Consider the following 15,538-nt stretch of genomic DNA (forward strand, 5'->3'; position numbering starts at 1 on the left):
CAATCAAGATCCAATGTCCAGCCTCTTAATAAACCAACTCACCAACCAAACTGAATTAATCAAGACCATCTTAATAACTCACTAACTTTCTAAATAACTAACTCTAAATTACCAAACCAAGTCAATCAAGACCCAATGTCATGCTTCTCAATGAACTAACTCATTAACCAGAATAACTAAATCAACACCAAAAGCCCATTCTTTTGATGAACTAACTCGCAAACCAAACTAGCAAAAAAAAATTCCAAAATTTTTACCTAAAAATCCAAAGTGTATTAACTCATTAACAAGCCAAATTAACTCCACCAAGATCCAAAGGCCACCCTCTAAACTAACTTACAAACTAACCAAACACATTTTTATCAATTCCAAAAGACCATCCCCTTGATGAACTGACTAACTAATCAAACTTAATCAAGACCCAAAGTCCACCCTCTCAATGATCTACTTACTAAACAACAAAACCAACTCAATCAGGACCCATTGCCATGCTTCACGATGAACTAACATACTAACCAAACTAACAAAATCAACACCAAAAGTCCATTCTTTTGATGAACTAACTTGCTAACTAACCAAACTAACACAATAAAGTTCTAAAACAAACTCAATAAAGACCCAAAGTCCATCTTTTCAATGATCTACTGTAACTCACTAAACAACAAAACCAACTCAAACAAGACCCATTGCCATGCTTCACAATGAACTAACATACTAACAAAACTAAAAAAATCAACACCAAAAGCCCATCCTTTTGATGAACTAACCTACAAACTAACGCAATAAAATTCCAAAACTTATTTTCGAGGAACTAACTCACTAATTAACTAACTAAACTAACTCGATTAAGTCGCACAGTCCATCCTCTTGACGAATTAATTTTCTAACTAACCAAACTAACTCTGTAAAAACCCAAAGTTCATCCTCAATAAATGGTTCATTGATCCTGACATGTGGACGAGCTGACATCCAGAAGGGTAAACCAGCTGAGCATCTGAGGTCTCTCTAACGACCAGTTGGGTAGATGCTGTATTAATCATATAAAGATGAATGCGGTGTGCCATCAGAGGGATATGCTGATGTCTGCGTACGCAGCGAGGAGCGAATCTCTCAGCTGTCAGCTAACAGATGGAGCCCAGATGATGCAGCCACTTTACAAGCCCTAACACACTTAACTGCACTGGTCCTCCCACAAGACCTGGAGAGGTAACCAATCAGTCAGCCTCTCTTGATGGCCACAAAATCAAACCTGCAAGAGACACTGACAGCAACTCATATGTGTATAGACAGACTTGAAGTTTATGTGGTGCATTCTGGGAATTGCAGTCCAATTGTGTGCCTAGTCATCTGTAGCCTTTTGAAGTGCAATGTGGTTTATTATTGATGTTTTTTTATTATATAGATTAGTAATGCAACACTTTCAGTTGAATGGCTTTTTATGGCACTGTTTGGATTTCTTTCTGTCTTCTTCTGAGCTGGAGGGCGTCTGGTTGTGTTCAACGGCGCGCTCTGCATGCACAGTTCCTGTGGTTTCCAGTTTTAGGGATGAGACAACACTGTCAGACTGAATTTGTCCCAACAATGCCTGATAGGAGAGGAAAGAGGTGCAAACAGGGATTTGATGAAGCAGCCGTCAGCCACAAAACATCCACTAAGAAGCCAACAGTCTCCTCAGTGATAGCTTAATGTTTATACTAAATGAGATCACAAAACTGCATATTAAATTTTAAATTTTGAATTTTCCAATATGTTGCCTCTGATGATCTTCAGGATCTGTCTGTGCAAAATAATTTGTGTACATGCCTCGGGGATGGCTTCAAATGTTGCAATCCCTGAATCTGCTAAGAAAGCCAGGCTAATGGGATATGCTTGTGTACAGGGGAACTCCCATTCTGATGCATAACCTCCCGAAATAGCTGTCTCTCACTGACTACGCTGCGAATGGCAGAGAGGGCTCATTTGGTATACCAACATGTTCAGAATTCCAGACTAATCCGAATACCAGCCTTGGGATCATAGCCATTCCTTATGGGAAAAGTGGGTCCTAAGTGGGTCCTACCTTTTTAGCTTCTTGTGCAATTGCGGTTCAAAAGACAAACGTTTCCATACGGGTCAGTGAATGAACAGACAGCCTGTAGCAACGATTTATCTGCCTCTCTTCATGCCAGTTTAATTAAGCCCCGAGAGACCAATCAGATCAATGAGAGAGAGTTTATTACGCATGTAATTTAGCAACCATCTTCACTGCCTGGGAAAGCACCCAACAGTACACTCATTTAACTGAAGCTGAGTCACTTTTAACAGGTGCTTTTAATGGACACGAGCAAGTGGTTTTTTTTTTTTGCTAATGCCAAAGTTGTAAAGTTTTATTGGTTCACAGCGGAAAATGCATGGAGGGCTATCTAATCCTAATCGATAAGGAATTTCCTTTCTGAATGATAGTTATAATTGATTATTCCTCAATGGCAGATTGCCGACTCCCTGAGCAATGAGGCTTGACATGATTTACTGTTTAATATTAACTGCCACACAGTAACAAATACAGGAAAAGGGGCACAATAGATTAGCTTCCTGACTTATTCCTGAATACGTTAACCAGGCTGAGGGCAGGATATTTCTTATCCTCTCATTTAACACACATAAATGACCCCGTCCTACACAACTCCCAGAAAAGACCATCTTAAACTAGCATGGATTTTTGATGGTGAACCAGCAAAAAATGCTAGTTTCCCATACAATGACGTTACTCGCTGCATAACTACCATAATATGGTGCATCGGTGAAGAAATCAACTAGCTAGTCACAACTTTTTCCCTAAATCGTATTGTCACAAATTTGACGTTCAACCACGCTTGTTAATGATATCATGCATTTGAGATTGAATTAATGCCAGATTTTTTGCTATGAATTAAAGACGTGGCATCAGAGGACTATATCTCCTTTTTTCTCAGTTATCTTGCTTTCTTTCCTTCCAGATTCAATCAGTCAATTCAATTCACCTTTATTTATATAGCGCTTTTTACAATATCGATTTTTTCAAAGCAGCTTTACAGTTATAAATGGAAAATAATGCAAATAAGTTTGTTTCGGCTGTACAGATCTAGAAGAAAATAGTGTCATAGTCCAGCTGATGTTCAGTGATGGTTCATTTTTGTTATAAAAAAAGTTATTAATTTAGTTCATTTATATATATCTATAGTCGCTCTGGAGAAAACAGTAATGTCATTGTCCAGCTCAGTTCAGCTCTCATATAATGGGGTCAATGCAGGAAGATCAATAATATTGTTGAATATTAAGCGTCCCCAACTAAGCAAGCCAAAAGCCAAAGGCGACAGTGACAAGGAACCAAAACTCCATCAGGTGACAGAATGAAGAAGAAAAACCTTGGGAGAAACCAGGTAATTGTGTGCAAAAGTTAAAAAAGGACATATATGTATCATAAAAGTAATCCAACTCCAGTGGTTTAATCACCCTTCTGATTACTTTGAATGTATGCATCTCACATGACTTATAAGCACCAATGAGGTTTGATATTCCTGACATGTGGCCAAATTGACTTTCACTGCATAGACAAAAACAACATTTTCATTTCATTCACTACTCGTTTAAGATAGGTAAGAACCCTGTACACCAGCATCCCATTTATAAAAAAGGCATGCTGCTTTAGCACAATAACCTGTTCCTATCAATCAAACACTGACAAAAACCTTAGCAATTACAGACAAGTTTCCCAGCAATCTGCAACATTGTGCTGATAGGTTACTCTTGTGAAGCTTGGCTGTGATACAGTATGTGTATATCAGATTCCTCTATAACCTCAACTTCCCGTAAACAGTTTTATAAACAGGCACGCTTCCTCAGTGTAAAACCTCTACATATGTGTGCACACACATGCTGGCCGCAGGTGCAAGATCAATGGCCATTGAATGAAACCTCCTACAACTCCCCAAAACACTCAGCCTTGAACTTAAAACTAAATCTTTTACTGCAGTCTTTGTGCTCTTCCAATTTGACAAGCATACCTACATGGGAGTTGTCAGGAAAAGTCCACAGCAACTATCCTAGCATTCTCTGCTATACTCATTGACATGCAGAGAGTTATAGCCCAGTGCCCGGTCGGTCCATTCTACTGCAGAAAAGACCTGTGAGGCCATTAAAGCCTTTACTGTATTACAGCTTAGCAAGAGTTTAATCACTGCAATGCCACAGCAGAAACACAACATAAGCATAGAGGATCTTACTTACATGTATAACAACAAAGAATCATTAGTTTGCAAAATCATCAGCAAAAACATTATCATTTCATGAGACTGGTTTATTTTATAGTGACATGCGCTGTTTATCATAGAAATGCAATGACAAAATAGCTATATAATACTGTTGTGACAATAAATAAATAAATACCAGTCTAAGGTTTGGACACATTTTATAATAATATATAACAGTTATGTCATCATAACTACGTAATAACATATAGGAAAGTATGTGAATTACGTGAAGATCTAAAAAATGTTAAACAAGCATTCTCTCAACCAACTTCATGAAAAGCATCCTAGCATGATTTGTAAATACTACTGAAGAAGTTTTCATGTAATACTGGACACTTGTTTCCTTTACTATCAGTTTCAGTTAATGTAATTGTTTAAACTTATACGTAGATACAATTTATGTTTGTCTACTAAACAAATTTAAAGTATTTTCACCTTCTGATCAAAAGTTCTGTAAGAATTATTTATAGCTGCTAAAGTAAAAAAAAAAACCTTAATATGTCAGGACTTTGTATCAATCATCATGCTATTACTCTATTTACATTGCATAATCACAAATGGACTAATTTAACCAATGAAGCAATGAATATTAAAGCATTATTGATGAAAAAAGACACTTACCATTTGAGAGTGAGTCTTGGGGCAGATGTTAATATCTTCTACCTTTTCATTAGCTGCAAAAGAGATATTTCTTGATTAAACCTCTGCAGCACACTGGTACACAACAAAAAAGCATACCATAACCTCTGGCCTTTCCATCCACGGGTTACCGTCATGAGGCAAGAAAGTTTGCCTTTGCAGTTTGTGAGAATTTGTGATTGAATGGGCATATGTATGTTCGAAGTGTGGGAGAAAATGCTGAGAAAATGAACGGCTGTTAATTCATCAGCTGTTGGTAGCGAGTTTGTGACATAAGATCTGCCATTGTATGCTGGAGGTTCATAATAACGTTTCAGGACAGCCCAGAGGAGGGGAAAATGGGATGGGGGTGAAGAAAGAAGGAAAAATAAAAAAGACAGACTGACACACATGCACACAACGCAAACCACTCTGGGCTCACTAAAGTGAACACATGGGAGACACATGCTTTAATAGTGCAGAAATAGAATTCAATTCTCATGTGACTGATTTTCTACGGCTTCTAATCCAGTTTAACGTGAGCAGAATAACTTAAAGATGAAACACTGTAAGTGTAGTTATGTTTTACACAAATAATTTTATCACTCAAATGAGCTGTGAAGATTTATTAGCCTGCACTGTGTGTCTGTGTGTGCATGCTCTCACCTATTATCTGGATGATTTCTGCCAGCAGAACTCCATCGGGTATGTCCTGAGTCAGGTCCTTAATAAGCCTTGGACAACCGGACTTGGCCAAATAATGGTTCGCCCAATCAGTGTAGATCTATAGGGAATGAGAATTTTGTTTGATAAGTAACAGAAGATGGATAAATAAAAAAAAAGAGAGAAAAAACCTTCTAGACTACAAATTAATGAAGATTTCTATCCAAGAGGACCTAAGCAGGTAAAACGTGTTACTATAAGAGATAGAGATTGAGAAAAACACAAAACACATCTTTAATATGGACAAGTTGAGTTCAAATTAATCAAAACTATCAATGAGGCTTCAGCAATTAAAGGAGACATATCATGCTTTTAAATTGTTCCTTTTTACATATAAATCATATATTTGTAGTCTATATAAAGCGGAACTGCAATGCTTGGGTCTGAATTCCTCATTATTATAGCTCCACAGGCCCCTTTTCTACCCTTTTTCTGATGTGCGTCTGAGAGCAACTCGTTTTGGTGCGGTCTCTTTAAATACAATTGAGACACTTCATACCCCGCCCACACTCGGTTCAACTCCACCCCGTTCGGCCATTTTTGTAGTTTGATAGCAGAGATACGATAATCTAGCGGCACCGAAACTTTTTATTCACACGTTATTAACAAAATGTCAACAACGGAAGACTTGTCCAGCCAGCCTTACATGTTCGAGCCAGAGTCGGAGCAGGAGCGAGATGAAAATGAAGACGACGAACCTGTTAGAACAACGTCTTCATATGGATGTATCGCAATGGTGTGTACTGTATTTACACATGAAACTTTGGTCTTCCAACCTTTTACCACCGTGTCGATTTATTTTGATTAATATGTGCAAGGGAGAGAGAGCAAGACAGCGTCTAGTTTGGAGACGGTGATGTCTTGTTTACACTGTCGCCTGGCTCTGAAGAGAGGCAGTGAGCGCGCGCGCGACCAGGTCGCGATATTTTTTTTCCCAGGATGGTAGGGGAAGACTCATGAATATTAATTAGGGAAGTCATCCCTGATTGGTCTGATGACCTACCCCTAACCCCACCCCTAAACCTACCCGCCACTGGGGGTCTGATGATCTACCGCTAACCCCGCCCTAAACCTACCCGTCACTGGGGTTAAGACCAATCAGGGATGACTTCCCTAATTAATATTCATGAGTCTTCCCCTACCATCCTGGGAAAAAAAATATCGCGACCGGGTCTCTCTCTCTGCTCGTTCTTTCAGTTAAACATGCGTCCTGTAACAAGCGCGGCAGTTCATCTACATTAAACGGTGTAATGAAGCGTGTGGGTTACTACATCCAACAACCGAACATTTTAACTTACCCTCTCGTAACTTCTGCATCCTTTAGCTTGGACTACAAAATTGCAGCGAGAAATAAAAATGGCGGATTGCTCGAAGTGTTGGGCCGGAAGTCAATGTCCTTATTTGGCAGTTCCGCTGCAAATACTGTGACGTAATAGGTCAAAAAACGTCATAGATAACAGAAAAATCGGAACAGGTTGAAAAATATGACCAAAACAGAATATAAAGATATCAACGAAGCACCTGAAGAGAATAATTTCAAATTTTCTGTACTTCTAAACACTCCAAATATACAACAAAATGCATTTAAGGGCTAAAAAAGTGCATTTGGCATGATATGTCCCCTTTAACAGCTTATCTGGATTTTCTACTGGATAGAATCCAGCCCTAGCATGACATTGTGACACAGCTGATCCGTTTAATCAGATGTGGATTACACAGATAACGGGTAGCTACTTACAACAAATTAACTTTTCAAAATGTACAGTGAGGAAAATAAGTATTTGAACACCCTGCTATTTTGCAAGTTCTCACACTTAGAAATCATGGAGGGGTCTGAAATTGTCATCGTAGGTGCATGTCCACTGTGAGAGACATAATCTAAAAAAAAAAATCTAGAAATCACAATGTATGATTTTTTAACTATTTATTTGTATGATACAGCTGCAAATAAGTATTTGAACACCTGAGAAAATCAATGTTAATATTTGGTACAGTAGCCTTTGTTTGCAATTACAGAGGTCAAACATTTCCTGTAGTTTTTCACCAGGTTTGCACACACTTCAGGAGGGATTTTGGCCCACTCCTCCACACAGATCTTCTCTAGATCAGTCAGGTTTCTCGGCTGTCGCTGAGAAACACGGAGTTTGAGCTCCCTCCAAAGATTCTCTATTGGGTTTAGGTCTGGAGACTGGCTAGGCCACGCCAGAACCTTGATATGCTTCTTACAGAGCCACTCCTTGGTTATCCTGGCTGTGTGCTTCGGGTCATTGTCATGTTGGAAGACCCAGCCTCAACCCATCTTCAATGCTCTAACTGAGGGAAGGAGGTTGTTCCCCAAAATCTCGCAATACATGGCCCCGGTCATCCTCTCCTTAATACAGTGCAGTCGCCCTGTCCCATGTGAAGAAAAACACCCCCAAAGCATGATGCTACCACCCCCATGCTTCACAGTAGGGATGGTGTTCTTGGGATGGTACTCATCATTCTTCTTCCTCCAAACACGTTTAGTGGAATTATGACCAAAAAGTTATATTTTGGTCTCATCTGACCACATGACTTTCTCCCATGACTCCTCTGGATCATCCAAATGGTCATTGGCAAACTTAAGACGGGCCTTGACATGTGCTGATTTAAGCAGGGGAACCTTCCGTGCCATGCATGATTTCAAACCATGACGTCTTAGTGTATTACCAACAGTAACCTTGGAAACGGTGGTCCCAGCTCTTTTTAGGTCATTGACCAGCTCCTCCCGTGTAGTTCTGGGCTGATTTCTCACCTTTCTTAGGATCATTGAGACCCCACGAGGTGAGATCTTGCATGGAGCCCCAGTCCGAGGGAGATTGACAGTCATGTTTAGCTTCTTCCATTTTCTAATGATTGCTCCAACAGTGGACCTTTTTTCACCAAGCTGCTTGGCAATTTCCCCGTAGCCCTTTCCAGCCTTGTGGAGGTGTACAATTTTGTCTCTAGTGTCTTTGGACAGCTCTTTGGTCTTGGCCATGTTAGTAGTTGGATTCTTACTGATTGTATGGGGTGGACAGGTGTCTTTATGCAGCTAACGACCTCAAACAGGTGCATATAATTTAGGATAATAAATGGAGTGGAGGTGGACATTTTAAAGGCAGACTAACAGGTCTTTGAGGGTCAGAATTCTAGCTGATAGACAGGTGTTCAAATACTTATTTGCAGCTGTATCATACAAATAAATAGTTAAAAAATCATATATTGTGATTTCTGGATTTTTTTTTTTTAGATTATGTCTCTCACAGTGGACATGCACCTACGATGACAATTTCAAACCCCTCCATGATTTCCAAGTGGGAGAACTTGCAAAATAGCAGGGTGTTCAAATACTTATTTTCCTCACTGTAAATTCTTCTCTAAAGGCTGGTGTCATCTTGAGCTCATAAACCACCATTAAAATCTTTTAAATTAAGTCCTGGTTCATGAACGTTTTTACATAACAGTTTCAGAACAGTACCACCAGTGAAACAGAAAAAAAAGAAAAAAAAGAAAGTTAAAACAGCATACAGGGAACACTAAATAGAAAGTCCTTATTTATTGCGTAATATACCGGGTCTGTTCGAGCAAATGCAACCCCCTAGTGACTCAGTAATATGTCTAAAAGATTCCTTGGATATGGTGCTCCTCAGGGGTCTGTTCTAGGGCCCCTAAAAATACTCATGTCGCAAATCTTAGAGCTCTGCTCTTTCGTTGTGATCTTAGGATTAGATATCATTGCGCAAAAGGCAAGTGGTTTTCCATTTCCCACCTAAGTAAAAGCACTCCAGTGGCAAGGTACACTCTTAGAGCTCACATCCTCTTACTAATAGAGTTGCCTGTATGGGGCTTTTGTTTGTAATGTTTGATTTCAGTATGTGAATTATACAGTGAGTATCAGATAGGTTCAACTTTTTCAGATCAACCAAACAGCATGTATCATATCTGTTTTTTCAATGTGCCATTTGATTTTGGTCCTAGCGGAAAATGGTCAAACATCCTACTGTTGCTATAAACCTTTTGTTTTGGCTTCCTTTAGACCAGGGTTCACCAATCTCGGTCCTGGAGGGCTTTAGACAGTTTGAGCCTTAATTAGGGTGGTCAGACTTCCCCACACCCCCATAATCTGCACCATGCTTCATGTTTAAGTTATGAATGACGCACTGAAAGATTTTTCAAGTGGTAAAAGTAATTTACTCCCACGCACCCAGTAAAATTTCAAAGGAATTTTCATTCACATAGATTCACATTTCATTTTAGACCATATTATAATGCCTCATAAAATAAAATAAAAACATCAGCCACACTCTCTCGCCACCTCAAACACAGTAACCAATTAAACATTTCTGTCTTTGCCAGGCAAAAGGGAGCATTCCACTCAAAGATGCCACAGTTCAAAGGTTTCGTCTGTTGTGGTTTCAGCACATGAAGAGGAGTCGTTAACGAGAACAGGGTGATGAAGAACACTTTACTCACCATCCTACTTAAACACAACACAATGCAAAAGCTCACCACTCCAAACCACAGTCACCTCCGAGAGTTGAGTAAACAAAGAGCTACACTACCGCACATGCCAACACCTCTAGTCATGGCAGAGAAAACAGCAAAAAATATACACATTTCTGCAGCATCTAGTAAGCCAAGTTAATTCTGCTTTGGTTTGGCTATGATATTGATGTTTTAGTTCATCCTAGTGGTCCAGGATGTAGGAGGAAGACAGATATCTGTGGCTTAACATGAGTTCGTGAGGTAAACTGACGCAGTGGTTGAAAGGTCAGAAAAAGAAGTGGAGTGTAAGAGAGATTCTCTGATTCTCTGCAGCACAACGCCGTTCCCATTTTCCCTGCCTAGCAGAGGGCAGAGAGAATTAGGGATGCCACAGTGCCACAGTTGTTCATGGGCTCGACGGGCAGAAATTGTCCATCTGGACCTTTGAAAAGAAGGAAAGAAAAATCATTCTGTCTTCCTCTTATTGCCTCCAGCGCCCAAAGATCAACAAAGAAAGCAGAGAGAGACATGGTAAGAGAAAGCAAGATGACAGAACAAAACGACATAGAGAGAGAAAAAGCGGGAGACAGTGTGAGAGAGCAAAAACAACAGAAAAAGCAAGAGACTAGTGGACATTTCACATTTAAAATTGCACACAATGAGCAAACATCCTTGATAAAGTTATCGGTTAGCCAATCACCTGAGCTGTAAATGCCATGTGACTAATCAATGGCAATGCTGATTGAATGAGAAAGAAAGCAGAAAGAAAACAAATCTATTTAATGCTATTTCAAGTCAGACTACACAGCAACATTTGAATGGCCACCATGCTTTTTGTTGTAGTTACAGTAGTATAGGCCAGGGGTGCCCAATCATATTCCTGAGTTGCACCAGCCATTCTTTCTTAAATTGGAACATTGAAAGTCTGGGGCTTAGTAACTACTAGCTAGTTTGTAACTAACTCTGTACTTTGTTCATATCGAAGAGTCGCTAACAAAGTAATTTATTCACATTATGTTCTCTCTCTTAAAATGTAAGTGTGTGAAAATGTCAACATTATCATATATGTCTAAAGAATTGAAGTCTGTCAGGTAAAACAAGAGCATATTGATGCAGTTTTTATTCCAACTGTTAGCTACTCCTGATTGGAGCTTGTCTATACCTAGAGTTGTGCTTCAACTAAGTTTAATGGTGCAATGTGATTTTTGTTGTTTTTTTTTTTTTTGCAGTGTGTATGTTGTAACTTTACTTTATTTTTGATAAATTTATGTCAAAACTAGGTTAAGTTGTAACTTACGCACAGCTGGTGCAACCGGCCCCTGGAGATCTAATTGTTCTGCAAAGTTCAGCTCCAACCTTGATCAAACACAACTGATCCAGCTTATTGATATCTTTAGGAGCACTTGATAAATACAGACAGGTGTGTTGAATCAGGGTTGGATCTGAACTCTACAGGTAGGTAGATATCAAGGAACAGGACTGGGCAGCATTGCCCAACTGGAACAAGATAACAACCAAACACATTGACTTTTGGTTGTTGATTGTTCAATACTTTTACCCTTTCCCTCAGAACCCTTCACTCTATATAGTGTACCTTTGGGACTAATAAAGCTGGGGTTCATGACTTAGGGTTAAAATTATGCTAACACCTGTCAAAATGATACATGTAAAAAACAAACAAAGCAATGTTTTGAAAACACCACAGATACAGTGTTTTCACTCTTCAGGGAAATTGGTTTACTCACAGTTGTCTCTGTACATTAAGCTGGGATAAGACTTAGAGTATATATTTACGTCAAAGAAATTACACACTTCAGCTTTAGATTGGCGCTTAAAAAATGAGCAAAAAGAACAGAAAATTAAAAATAAAAAGATGACAGGTACAGGAAGAGGAGGTTCTCATTAAAATACGACTAAAGGAGTCTCCCTGTGTCCTATTAATGAGGACAGAAGTGGATACAGATGAAATCTCCCTGAGAGGACCATTACCACAGTCATTTACTTTCTTAGAAACAGATTGATTGATCTGAAAACCACCATTAACAATTTTATCAGCATAGGCAACGTACAATATATCGAGGAGAAGCTGGAATCTCTTATGCACATGATAACCAGCAGCACACTGTAAATGCTTTAATCAATGCTGCCATTAACACTCAGGCACAAGGGAGGGGGAAATGGGCCGGTCTGCAGCTGTAAATAAGCGACTGTTATGGCAGAAGGAAACTGGTTGTAAAGCAGTCTTTCAATCTGATAGTTTCATGGAGGGAAGTACATCGAGCCAAGGTTAAACAGTTTCCCGTCCCGTTATTTCAGGGGGAGAACTTGCTGATGTTTCCCACTGCGAGACCGGCAGAAGCTCACATGACACATCCAAAAGTCAGTCCCGGTGCTCTTCAGTCCCCAGATGTTTGCTGGATCCCATCTGAACAGCATTAATCTAGTGCCCTAGCAACCCTTGACTTCACTCACAGCTATTTATCATGCGTCACGGTTTCTTTTCTCGCGACCCATTATTTTCAATTCATACCAACAGCTCTGACACTGTGGTTTTGTCTCTATTAATGAGCAAGCGCTTGTTTGGCTAATGCATCACTCCGCTGTAAAACCCAACTATGCCACCCTCAGCATTCACACAGCATTAAACGGACACACACACACACACACACACACACACACACACACACACACACACACACACACACACACACACACACTCATACACTCATACACTCTTACAGCCGTCATTCATGAGAGCAGCCTCCTCCCCTCGCAAGTAGGTTGCCAGTGCACACATACATGCGTCCAGACACACACATCCATCAAACAAAAACACAAATCCCCAGGCTTTGTCTCTGACTCTAAGAAGCAGCCAACAGTCCCTGTTGTTTCAGTCTGCCAGAGTTAAGCTCGAGTGAAGTGTGTGTACCTCTTAAGAGTATCTGAGCCCAGGTTGTCCCCGTCCTCAGTGTCCCGCTGATAAACGGCAGCGTTCGGCTCTCTCTACAGTCTGCAGTGCCTATAACTGCGCAGGTACTGGAAGCCTGCAGTTACAGTACTCGGTCAATAGGGGGAGTCAGCTGCTGGGAAAGGCTGTCATGCATAAGCCAGAGGGGTCTGTGAGTTCACTGCCTTGCGGATGATCCAGAGACCGTATTTGGTGTTTATTTGAATGCTTTTAGATGAAGTTTACATTATGAATCACAGGACTGAGTGGAAAAGGAATGTAAATGTATTATTTAATAAAAATGAGGGGCTCTGTAAGCATATGGAATATTTAACGGCCCTGAAACACTTAAGGGCTATTGTGTAATGCTGTAAATTGAGTTATATGACTGTATGGGACTGTAAACCTTTATATATCTTATTAGAGGAATTCATTAAAATAACTAAAAACAATATCAAGGAAAAGAGATAGAGCTAAAAAAAAATCAGGAAGTTGTTAAACAGCAGGTTTACAATACAAATACAGTGTAAAATCAGACTTTTCTCAAGAAAATGTGATTGTGCTTGCTTGTTCTAAGTGGTTGGTAAGTCAAAAGAAGCAGTTGCACTTTATTTTACAGTGTCCTTGTTATATATGTTACATGTACTTAGTGTAGAAATAACAGACAATTATGCATAATTACATGCAACTAAGACTAAACCAAACCCTAACCCTAATTATATAGTAAGTACATGTTGTTAATTACTAATACACAACGCACAACAGTGCGAGACAGGTTAAACTACCACTAAAAAACTTTAAAAATGTTTTTAAAGAAGTTTCAAATTAAGAATCAAAGTCAATGGAGTCCAAAATAACATTGCACCCCAATGACTTTTATTATAGACAAAAAATATTGTGATTTAAAAAAAAAATATCTGACAGAAAAAAAGTCATATAGGTTTGGAACGTCACGTGTTTGAATGTTTTAAATCACATAATTTGCACAAAAAAATCGAATAAAGGTAGGGCAGGCTGCAGAGAGAGCGTACAGAATGAGTTTGCAGTATTCAGGGATAGAGAGACACCTCGAGGAAAGGGAATCATCATATGACATTGTAACTGAGCGATGAACAAGACTTTGCTGAATCAGGGCTGAGGCGGCAGCAAACACAGCTCACCGCTGTTTACCCATAACACACCAGCCGTCAGTCTGTGTGACACTTGAGTTTAATGCAGTTTCTCCATTGATTTCATGGTAGTTTTCCATTCATACTCAGGCACGGCGTTCCGCCACATGAATGGGAGCGCAGACTGTTGACATATGGCTGTGATTCCTTCATTTGGCTCAGGGGAGATTGGAAGAGGATGGGGACTAGGGTTTTATTGTGTGTACAGTTGTGTATGTGTAAATCAAACATCACTCCCAGACAAAACCCTCGGCGGAGAAGGGCAAGAGTGTTTGTCGTTTCTGCAAGGATGAGACGCCACTGTGCGCTTTGACAGGAAGTGCAGGCAGTTTGGCTGTCAGTACTAGTTTCCTGTGTGCGCGCTGGCCCTTGGCTGCTCCTCGTCCCATTGAAAGATGTGCCTCCTAAATGCTCTTCTCAGCCAGGACACCCACACACAGTTGAACCCAGCGAGACAACAAAAGTCCCTTCCTCTCACATGGCATGACATTATCATTGTTGACTTGGCACACAGCTGACATTTGGAGATGCTCTTCATGTTGAGACCTCATAGTGTCAGGGACGGTGAAATTAATAAGGTGCGAGCCCTACCCACTCTTTCAGACCACATTCTCATTGGCCCATTGATGAAATTTCATAATTTAAGAAAATACACTGGCTAAATACACTTCCTCCTAATTGTATATCAGATAAATACCAGCATGGAGGAAGATAACAGGTTTGCCATTTATGGGCTCTTGATAGAAGACCCACACAACAGACAACCAGGTTCATTAAGAGACCTGAATTAATCTGTGTCAGTAGCTGCCAATTGAGTTAATTGTGTTTGTCTGAAGGTTGATCGTACATCAGAATCTTCATGAGCGGCACAGAGACTCATTTAGTCTAGTTTCCCTTGAGAATCCCCACAGAGCAGCTAACATAAAGTGCACAGACAACAGAGAATTCCCTGCTCCAGCTTTTAGTAATTAAAGCATCTTCGCAGAATAGTGTTGAATACCATAAAAATCAATGGACGACGATGATGCGTGAGAAACAAGGTTACATAATGGTAAAACGTCCCTTTGTTGTTTATAATCAACAATGAAAGGTTCCCTGTTGGAGCCAAGGCTTAGCGGTAATTCATTGAGAATGGGTGCTTACATGAGGAAAGCAGTTTTGAGCCTATGTTGGAATATACTACAAACATTCTGCCTACTTAACATAGACAACCATTTCAAATGGTATATGCAAAACGGTTGTCTACGTAGACACTTTGAGATATCTACAGCATGAACCAAACTGCACCATTGCACACATCTGGAAGATATCACTACGCCAAACCT

General features: G+C 39.9%; 1 protein-coding gene across 2 annotated transcripts in view; it reads right to left on the reverse strand.

Annotated features, from left to right (window-relative positions):
* The window catches only part of nav3 (neuron navigator 3), a 150,926-nt gene that overhangs the window by 99,971 nt on the left and 35,417 nt on the right, over nt 1-15,538 (reverse strand). The window contains exons 1-3 of one of the 2 annotated variants that reach the window (XM_084110694.1): nt 13,027-13,162; nt 5,553-5,670; nt 4,890-4,942 (exon numbers count right to left, since the gene is read on the reverse strand). In XM_084110694.1, the coding sequence (XP_083966820.1) occupies nt 4,890-4,892 (3 nt within the window). In that variant the 5' untranslated portion in view covers nt 4,893-4,942; nt 5,553-5,670; nt 13,027-13,162. Of the gene's footprint in view, nt 1-4,889; nt 4,943-5,552; nt 5,671-13,026; nt 13,163-15,538 lie in introns of those variants that run through there. The other variant, XM_084110693.1, reaches the window with a different exon arrangement.

This window comes from Abramis brama (genome assembly GCF_963993115.1).
Source record: "Abramis brama genome assembly, chromosome: 4".
NCBI classification, from domain to species: Eukaryota; Metazoa; Chordata; class Actinopteri; order Cypriniformes; family Leuciscidae; genus Abramis; species Abramis brama.